General features: G+C 41.9%; 1 protein-coding gene across 1 annotated transcript; it reads right to left on the bottom strand.

Annotated features, from left to right (window-relative positions):
- Positions 1-1,876: 1,876 nt before the first annotated feature.
- On the bottom strand, positions 1,877-9,052 carry LOC133994328 (myb/SANT-like DNA-binding domain-containing protein 2). The gene is made up of 4 exons (XM_062433573.1): positions 8,621-9,052; positions 4,097-4,352; positions 3,943-4,006; positions 1,877-2,780 (listed from the first exon to the last, which is right to left on the bottom strand). Exons 1-4 carry the CDS (start codon positions 9,050-9,052, stop codon positions 1,877-1,879), a joined length of 1,656 nt encoding a protein of 551 aa, XP_062289557.1.
- Positions 9,053-11,104: the final 2,052 nt, after the last annotated feature.

The following is an 11,104-nucleotide window of genomic DNA, read 5'->3' as shown; positions in this document are numbered from 1 at the left end:
CAAGTGGTTGACATGGTTAACATGGTCCAGAGCATCTCTGACAGAAAATCACCTCATCAGTCACCTCCTCATTTAAAAAATGAGAGGATGGCGCAAATAAAGCATTATATATGGGGTCTTTGAGAGGATATGTTACATTGTTTTGTCTTGAAGGTGTAGTTCAAATGGAAGGCTTATGTGTGTGGATGACTGTGTTTGTGTATGGGGATGTTTTCCATCTAATGAATGCACATAGTATAGTCTTACCCATTCATTTCCTATGGTGGTCAATTTGGCCAGGAACACTACAGGTGTGAAAATGTTAACTAAACCACTTATTCATCTGATTCATCTGTAGCCATTTCTGCTTTTCTAAAGGCACATACAACGTCAAATAGTACCAAACTACAACCTATTGCACAAAAACAATACACAGACTCATTATCACTGTGGCAAATGACAGTGAGTGCCCCATTTATTGGTTTTCAGACATGTAAACATACAAGACGGTGACCTCAAAACAATCACACACAAGACGTGGTGTCAACCAATAAAATAGAAAATATCATATTTGTCTGTCATATACTGTATACCCAAACAAATGAACATTGCAAGTTTGCAAAAGCCGGAATGCTCAAGAACATCAATATTCTTAAATATATATATATTATAGATATATAAGGTAGATTCAATATATATAGATTCAATATGGATTCATCCATTTTTTGATTCTTCCCTACACAGTCCTTTCCTGGCACATTGCACATAACCTCAGGAACCTTGTTCATAAAGGATTCAGTTTGATTACTGGTCTACGGGTGAGTTAACATTTGCAGCTTATAGTAGAACTCCCAGATCAGTGCTCTTAGGTCTGTTTATACCTGTTAGCAAGCAGATTATCACGACCGCTGGCATGATCACATGTTATCTGCAAGACTGGAGTGTTTCCAATACCAGTGTAAGGGAGGTGCTGGTAACTTGTCCATCTACCACAAGCCCACAGCTGCAGCTACAGATGCTCCGAACTACTGGCCACCAATACAAACTGGCTCACTGTATATTTATATCAGTTTTCATTTTGGCTGAGACCATGGCACCCCCAATCAAAAAACAAACAAACAAACAAACAAACAAACAAACAACCCCCCCCCCCCCAAATAAAATAAATAATGTCCTTACTGGTGTGGCAGTATTTCAGAATATCTAGCAAAGACGACATTAATGCCAAGTTCAGTTTGCGAACAACAGATCTAACTTGTGCAAGAGCAAAACTCTGACAACCCCCAACCTTGTCAGGCATTTGAATGTGCAATTGAAGTACCATTAGCATAGCATTGGCCAGCTTTTGTCCCTAATTTGCACCGAAGCATCCCTAGCTGCAGCCCAGAGACACGTGCAATACATAAGGCATAAATCAGCCGTTTAGATACTTCGTGAATTCAGGTCAGGACCCCCAACAGTCAAAGTAAAGGCAGTTTTTTTGAATAAATACACGCTATGGTCCCCTTGTTGGCTGCCTTGTTTGCTACATCCTACTGAGGTAGACAAATGCATACTGCAGTAGTCACCTTGCCAACCCCTCCACACTCCCTGATGAGGCAATATTTATCTACACTAAACAAGCAGCAGAACCTTTGTAGTGCACATTAGACTAAAATAAGTATATACTTCTTGGATGTTGCAGCTCTGTAACACTGTTCCCATATTCCTACGCAATACATTTGATTTAGATTGATCCAATCACAAATCAGTTCAAGAGAGCTGAAAAAAGGGTTTTTGCACACATCCATGCTTCTTAACAGACAGAATTGGTCAACTTTCATTTTGCTTCTGCTGGCTGTAACGCTTGCCATTTCTAGCTTCAGTCATTACACGTCCAAAAAACACTGAGTGGTAGTTAGCACGTTTCTTTGTTATTATATTTTAAGGGATAACCCACAGCAGTTTCGAGGCACTCCACCAGGGAGCCTGCTGAAAGGAAGTCCAGCTCCACCTCTATGAATTTCATGTAAATGGCCAAACGCTGAGTCGAGCCTTCGCCTCCATCGCCGTCCTCGTCGTACGTGACGCCGCAGCGGCAGTTCTCCTGCAGGAAGCGCGTCACGGCTGAGGGTTCGCTGAGGACGTAGTGCTTGCTCGAACCCTGAAAGTGCTGGAAGAGACACTGCTGTATGGTCCTGTCCTCAGCTATGCCTAGGAAGCAGTAAGTGACTTTAGCTCCGGTCCTGTCACTCTTCCCTGCTGCTTCGTAGCTTTGCGCCCCGTTCTCCAACCCGAACTGAGGTAAGCTATGGTCTGGACTATCGCTGTGGGGGGAGTTCTGAGCAGATGACACCACCTCATAGCCAATAGCATAGAGTCCGTATGCCTTGGGGATGTCACCAGGAAGGAGGTAGTGGGATGTGCCTGTGCTGCAGCCTGCTGCTCTGGACTGGGAGACAGGGGTCCAGTCCACCTCCATGTGCAGCTCCAGGCAGCGCGCCTCACTGATGGTAATGTCCAGGAACTTGTAGTAAACATTCTTCCAGTTCATCTTCTGAACTTTGGTCATAATGATTCGGCCCTCTGGTTTCTCCGGGTTAAAGTACTCACGGAGCCTTTTGCCCAAGGGCACCTGCGAGCTGATTTCGGCATAGTGGTAGCGCACATCGTCGCGCCAGCGCGTGTTGTACCCTACGCCGAAGATGGCCAGCTTGTTGGAGAGGTGCAGCCGTGAGAACTCTGTCCACGTCTGGAAGTGCTCCCATTTCAGCTGCACCGACTCGAGGATACGCATCACAGTCTGCATCATGTTCCTTTTTCTGTGGAAAAATGAAGATATGTGATGATGACAAAGTAACACAATGAAAAAAAGTTGCATCTTGTTAGACTGACACCTAATATGGCTTATAAAGCTTGAGTGTGCTCTGGGAAGTTGTATTAGTTTTGGAAGATTCAGATCAGGATTTCCCTGATCTCTACAGATGATTAACTCATATCTGAGTGGTCGTAAAGACTAGAAAAGCGCTATATAAGTACAGTCCATTTACCATATCTGTTTATGTAAAAAATATAAACTCAAACTATATGTTCTTTTAAGTATTTGGGGCTCCTGTGATGCATTTGATGTTTAGGGACTAAACCACAACTTTAAAACAAAAGAGCACCCAAAGGAGACAGATGAAGAGATTACTTAGAGATTAGAAATATCAATACTGACACCTAGTGGTGATATCAGAAAATGACACACTGGCAGAGAGCAATGCCCACACATTTGAGAATCACTTAATTCAAACCATTAACTTATGCAACTCTACTGTCCAATCCTAAAAAGACTTTAATATTGTGATTATTTACATTCTACTGTAGTCTGTAGCATCCTATTTAGCTGCTTTACAGGATGAAATGATGCTCTACATTCTGTGCACTACTGAGAAAACTATCCACAAGCTATTATTGTAGGAGTTTTTAGAACTGGGACTGTAGTAAGTACAGAGTATGTTCTTTGAAATTTGATTAAATAATCTGGTGCCTTGCAGAAAAACAACAACTTTATTTCTAATTTCCAGCAACCTTTCTGAACCCCAAATTAAAATTTTCATTCATTTCATTTCAATACAGAGAATATCTTGGGTATAATAGCCCGACTGATACAAGATTTTTTTGACTATGATAATCTTTGGTCTATTGTACATTTGTGGGCTGATATCATATCTAGTTCAAGATGTTTTTGGGAGATAACGCTCTGATCAGTTTCCACTCTCAGATACTCTTTCAGATTTAGAATAAATTGGGGAAAGAAAGGCAACACCATTTTTGCTAAGTTCATCCCTCTCGGAGTAATGTCAAACAAATGAAAGCTGGTCTTTTTAACAGTCATTTGCAATGATCCGGTTAATTCACAACTCACAACTCAAAGCTTTATATCAAACATTCAGGTTACAAAGACAAAGTGAGGTCGGCCTTTGTTCTAAGTTGACTTACTGAGTTTGTTCTGACAGCTCTGCTTGAATCTGTAGAGCTCTGTTTTTAGGCACCTGGATTTCTTCTAGAGAAAAAGAAGCACATGCATTAGTCCCAACCTCGCTATTCCTGTGTAGTTCAGTGCTGTCTATCCACAGATCGCTAACACACTCACCAGTCTCCATATCTCCCTCCTGGAAAGCAGAGTCCAGCACCTGGTTGCACCAGTCCTCCTGGGAGAAGTCCTCCAGGGTGCTGCCATCAGACTCCATCTCCTGATACAGGCCGCTGCTGTTGATGAGCACAGGGGCACAGCTCTGGGAGTCCCAGCCTCCCTGACCGAACACCTTCTCCAGCTGTTCTATAGTGTAGCTGCTCTTCCTCTTGCCGATGCCGTGCTCCTTCACACGGCTGTAGCATCGCCGCAGCGTCTGTGTGTGACAGAGGAGAAATCAGCAATGTGTTGACTTGTCAGCTGTTATATGTGTACATAGTGGTTCACATCAGACAGGCTCACATAGAAAACTTAAAGCTTTCATGTAATACACAAAAAGGACATGTTTGATATTGTGCAGACTGCAGAGTATTTTATCCAGTGGAGAGAACTAAATTGAACTTTGACCCTGAACACACTGACCTCCAGAACACACATGTCCAATGGGATTCGGACTTCAGTGGCAGCTGGGAGTTATGATGACATAATTTATGATTTTACGGTTGAGATGAATGATGGAACATTTTATATTGTGCATCTCTAGAATTCCAGGACTCATGTAACTCTACTGTCCAATCCTACAAAGACTTTAATATTGTGATCATTTACATGCTGCTGTAGTCTGTAGCAACCTATTTAGCTGAGATTAGAAAGTTTTTAAAAAATCTAATCATGATATGAGATGATTTTTTCCCCCCATTACCCATAACGTCAATTATCATTTTTGACAAGGTTCCCTTTAATATGTTTTTCACAACTGCAGTTCAGGTCATCATTCAGGCTCTAATGCTCATCTAATGCAATGCTGTCAAACTCATGGTCACATTTATATGGAGTTTGGACACAACCAGTGGCTGTCTTCTCTGATGATGAGTTATACATATATATATATAACTACCTACACCATTACATGTACAAATAGGTGAGAGAATAAATGAAGCTGAATATTTAGTATTGTGTAGGTTTACATTAGGCTACATCATTAACACTTGCAGTATCCTAATTTATTTGCTAAATGACAAACAGGCAATTCCCAATTGCCTGCAGAAAAAGTAGCCTTCTGTCTTGTTGTAATGTCACCAAGCAGTCTTATTCATACTTGTGGTCTCTTTTTATTTACTAATTGCAGCATAATGCCTAGAAAGGAGAGGGTAAAAAAAGAAAAAGAAAGGGAGCTACAGCAGGCTGCCCAGGGAAGCAGCTCTCTGCTCTCCTGGATAAAAACATCCACCAGCAGCAAGGAGGAAGAGGAAGATGAAGATGAAAGGTCAGAGTCAAGACCAGAGTCATGTTAACTGTTTAGGGCCTTTTAAAGCTCAGATTTTAAAGTTGAACTGTTCCTCTAATTCTATTGAAATATCTTAAAAGCTGTCCACGTTTTATTTTAACTACACAAAGTGGTTTGGTACTAAATCAGGCATGAAGCTGTATTAGCTAATTTTATAATTGTTTGTACCAACCATAAGTTATTTCTATGTTACAAGACTTGCAGTAATCTTGTATTTACCTTAATAGGCTATTATTAAAACTATTATTATTCTATTCTAGGCAGCTACAGCAGGGACGCAGCTCTGTGCTGTCCTGCAATAGGCCATCTAGTAGCATGGAAGATGAGGGAGATGAATCCCCAGAATATATAACAGACACAGATAAAGCAGAGTCCAGAGCAGCACCAGGTTCATGCACAGTTACAGAAACAGAAACAGTGCTCTCTGGTGATCAAAATGAGGGAGAAGAAGAAAGGCATGAGCAAGAACCAGCTGTATGTGAAAGAGATGACACAATTGCAAAGATAGCTACTCTGCAATATCCAACAGATCCTTCACATGTTGACACATTTCATATCAAGTGCCATGAAAGCTACATTTCAATGTGCAGAACAGCGTGGACAACTGATGGCATAAGAAAGTGGAACACTGCTCTTGAAAAAAATCAAGCAACACTCCATCACCGAGATGCACATGACAAGCATGGTTAGATGGACCAATTTCCAAAAAAAAGGCCCTCAAGTCTGCATTTGATGTTTCAGATGTAAAGGGGTTGGAAGTTAGAGAGCGAGAGAGGCAGACAAATAGAGAAATCCTGACAAGATTAATTGATCTTACAGTATATCTTGCACGTCAGGGACAAGCATTCCGAGGTCATGATGGGAATGAGTCCAGTAACAACCGTGGAAACTTCCTTGAACTGGTGGATGTGTTGACAGTGTGCTGAATATACATATGGAAAAAGTTGCCGAAGTTAAAGTCACCAAGACGAGGCCCCAGGTGTCATTGCTTTCTAATAGAAGCCAAAATGACATAAGTTTCAGAACAAGTTTCATTTGTAGTGCGATATTTTCATCATATGCAAATAAAGGAGATATTCATTGAGGTGTGCAATGTTGATAACACTACAGGCCAGGAGCTGGAGAATACTGTGTTCTCGCTTCTGCAGAAGAACAGCCTAGAGTTGAAGAATATGTATGGCCAAGGCTACGATGGAGCAGCCAATATGAGTGGTATGTATAAAGGTCTTCAAGCCAGAATACGTGCACACAATAAGAAGGCCCTCTATGTGCACTGCAAAGCACACTGTCTCAATCTGGTCCTAGTGGAAGCGTCAAAGTCCAACAAGCATTTCGTGACATTTTTTCAACCTTGTGGAGAAATTGTATGCCTTTTGCACAGGCTCCTCAAAGCGCCATGCCGCCTTGATGAAATGGCAGGAGTCTCTATATCCTGGACAGCGTGTTATGGAGCTCCAGCAGCTGTCAGATACCCGATGGGCTTGCAGGGAGAAAGCACTGAAAGCCCTTCAGAGAAATCTGAAAGCTATTTTGAAGCTCCTTGATGACATCAGTGACAGCGACCCATCTAACCCGGCCCAAGGTGATGCTCAGATGTACAGAAATGCCATCAATTTCATGTTTATTCTCTGCCTGGAAATCACCACCCCAGTGTTCGAAGTCACTGCTGTGGCATCAGACTCTCTGCAGGAAGAACGCTTGGACCACTCCACTGCCTACAAGGTAATTGATGGTGTGCTTCACACATTGCAAACCATGAGGTCTGAGGAGAAGTTTGGGGAAGTATTTGGATGTGCATCAGAGAAGGCAGAGAGTCTCAACATTCCAGTACCTACTGTAGTGCCTGGTCAGGAGAGGAAACGGAAAGTGCCAGTGCGTTTCCAACACAGCCCAACAGTGTCTCAAGTAGGTGCTCAGTTTGAGTCTGTGGAGGCATACTTAAGGAGTAGTGTGTATTTCACCTTTCTGGATACTATGACTGAGGAGCTAAACAGGAGATTCAAGGGGGACAACACTGGAAGTACCACTGCCAGAATCATTCAGTCCTTCCACTCCTTAACTGTACATGCCAACTGGGTAAGAACGCCAAACGCAGAAGCCAAAGAAGCTGTCCACATTCTCTGTGATTTCTATGGAGAAGACGAGGACCAGCTGAAGACAGAACTAAAGGTCTTCCACTCCAGCTTTCCTGCAAAAGACCTCAAAGAAATCTTTGCAATACTGAGGGGAAAACAGCTACCAGCTCATCTTTCCTGCCTTTGTGAAGATGATACAAATCTATGCGACATTGCCAGTGACAACTGCTTCTGTGGAGAGATCATTTTCAAAGCTGAAAATTATCAAAAACAAACTAAGATGTCTGTGTGGAGAAGAACGGCTCTCTGACCTTCTCCTGCTTGCCATAGAGAAAAGACATCCAGATAAATCATAGCGAGGTCATCAGAATCTTTAAAGACATGGCACAGAGGAGGATGCTGCTTTAGAGACACTTTGGACACTTCTTTTGTTCTGACGGGGAACTGCCGTCTGCCTTTACTGACATTACAGGCACATGTTGAATGTAATTGCATATTTATTTATGTCAATATTTTAATAAAATTACTTGGACTTTCAATCGGACTATAGCACCGATCAGTCAATCACTGTTGTCTTATTTCTCTGGAATATACACACATGGAGAGGTTTTTAGCAAGTTCGGCAGCTACAATGATAGATCAGTGTACTGGTTGCCAAATAAGAAACATATGTTTTTTCCCATGCCGCACAAAGTGCCCTTATTTTTCACTCAGCACCTGCCCCCCAAAATGTCTGTGCACGCCACTGCTGCTTACTATGATGTGTATATCAAGGTGTGATAAGGTGTGTAAACTGTGTGTAGGTGGGTTACTGTGTGGTGTGTTAAACAGTTTGTACACTATGATAAAATAAGAAATGTCCTGATATTTTGAATTAAACAACATTTTCCTCAGACTGTCACTGTGGGTTTTACCAGGACACTGATCTCTGCATGCTGTGGTCAGCTGCAAGACAGCTCAACATCTGGACAACAACTGGACTATTCAAATGTGACAGACTTGTTGTGGTGACCTTCTCCTCCTCATCATCATCACAGCTCCATCAGCTGCAGGGACAGACTGATGATGGAGGAACAACATGTTACCGTTAAAAACACTGTTGTGTCTCTGATCTCATATTACCTTCATCCTCTCCCTGCACTGGGACGGGGTCCTCTCGTAGCCCAGCTCCGACAAGGCTCTGGACACCCGCTCGTACATGGCGGGACCGGGGGCCTTACCGGAGAACACGGTGCCTGCCACCTCCAGCTGCTGCATCCTCGCCTCCGTCAGTCTCTCGTTGCCCCACACCGCGATCAGGGCGTTAGTCTCGGATGGGGTCCACGACATCCCCCGGCAAGCCGTGAAGCTGTTTGAGGAAGACGAGGCCGCCGTCCGGCCCAGGGCCCCTGAGCCCACGTTCAAAGGAGAAAATCGGTTAGGCGTGGAGGGATCGGAGTGGTATTGATTACTGTCACTCAAATCCTCAGACTCAGGGGATGGCACCTCGGTTTTGGGTATCTTCAACGGCCTGGATATCTCTGGAGAATGCTCAGCGTTGCTGGACGCCGCCATGTTGCCTCTGTTGCTAAGGGGAGGGGGAGGGAAGCTGACGTCACGTTTCAGGCTTGAAGGTGTGGAGCAAAATGCGGCGTGGATTGAAGAAGGGCCGTTAAGAAGGATGCTGGGAGCCGGGCCGATTGTACACCCTACTTTTCATCTCAAAATAAAATCTATTATTATTGTATTTTTTTCCTAAGAATTATTTTACACAACTTTAAGTATTTTGTGAGCCTGTCTGTTGTTTTATTTTAACAGCTTTAATGTACTCTGGATAGTTCTGTCATTAATATTGTCTTTCCCTCATGATTCATTAACTATGTCAGAGTCCTCTCTGTAGAAATATGTGATTGTTTATTCTGAACCATTATTATTATATATTATAGTAGACCACCCGTCTACGTTATCCAGTGAAATGATTCATTTAGCGGGTGGTTTTAACACTTGCAGGACATTGTATATCAACTTCTCATTAGGAGCTGAGCCCCTCTAAAGGTCTGATCCTAGAATCGCCCCTGACAGGGGGATGTTTAAAAGTGGTTGACAGTTCTTGGTCAGTAGTTAAAAGACGGGAACCAGAATAATTTGTTGTCTATGTGGAATAAATAACACATTTCCTTCAAAAAATATTTTACAATGATGCATGAATGTGATCTATTGGGAACCAGTCACATCTCTATAATCCCCACATTGAAAAACATTTTTATTTCACACTTCTCAGTTGGTTAGGATTTTTCTAAATTTAGGATGAAAGCTGGAAGCTAAAATGGTTCTGATCAATGTTCTGATCAGCGGGTTTTCACTGATCACCCATATAACCAAGACATTTTCTGAAATACAATCTAAAGTGAATTTCAAGCCTTTTAACATCTGAACAAAAAAACTCTCCCCTCACATCATCATGGCTGACATTTGATAGGTTTTTAAGTCTTACCATATGGGTTGTGTGCATTGGTTGTGAACAGCCTTGCTTCTGTTTTGTCTCTCTGTGTAATCAAGGACTGATTGACACTTGGGCTGCCAGGTGAGGAACTGCAATCAGCAGCTGCTCAGTGGTTGTCAGGGTCAGGAAGGATGTTCCCACTGCAATGAGGTGTGCAACTTTTGATTTTGTAGTTTAATACAGTGGTTCTACATCATTTCTGCTTCCTATCATTTATGTCATATTTTTGGATGACATTTGATGAGACAAATGAAAAAGATGGCTGATGGTATGATCTTAGATTTGAATACTCAGAATAATGAGTGTATAAAGTCTAATCTAAACCAATACCATAAAATATTTTTTGTGAACAGTGTCAAATATATGCTGTCTACTGTCTGTCTATCCATTTGTCTGTCTAATACACTAATTACTAATACGCTAATTACTAATTACTAATATGCTAATTACTTACAGATGCATTTCAGACTTGCCTTATACATTATTTTAAAATGCAAGAAATAAGAATACAATTTTACAGGCAAAAAAAAATCAAAATCAATAGTCTAATTTGTGTACAGCATAATAATGAAACATAAAAAACATTGAACTCAAAATGACAGCTTCCCGATACATGTCTGATTTCTAGTTGGTCCATATTATTGATAAAGCCATTATGACGCTTACACAAGAAAAAAAAATGGAAGCAGCTTTTAATTAAAAGTGTTGATGACTTCACTGCCATGCACAATTTGTCAATTTCTGCCTTGTATCAAATTAAGGTATGTGAATGAATCAATGCAACACCACACCACCAAGGACTTGACAGTAATGCAGTGAGTGACTGTTGTGGACACACTCACACATGCACACACGCACACACTCACCTTTGCGAGAGAGTTTATATGTATACTAATAACACGATGAGTAAAGAAGCTGACTGCTAATGTTTGACAAAGTTAATATGCACATGTATGAAACTCAAACATTAGCAGAGCATATGATATGATTCCTTAGATCTGCCAACCTCACTTCATTAACTTATCTGAGCAGATGGTACGGGTTCCAGTTAGATGGAGCTGAGAAGTCCACTGGTGTATAGAAGGAGGATGTGTGGTAGCTTGCTGTGAGGCTGCAGGACATCT

The sequence above is a fragment of the Scomber scombrus genome, chromosome 14, assembly GCF_963691925.1.
Source record: "Scomber scombrus chromosome 14, fScoSco1.1, whole genome shotgun sequence".
Lineage (NCBI taxonomy): Eukaryota > Metazoa > Chordata > Actinopteri > Scombriformes > Scombridae > Scomber > Scomber scombrus.
Note: the sequence above shows the minus strand (reverse complement) of the source record. Positions and strands in the feature narration are given on the sequence as shown.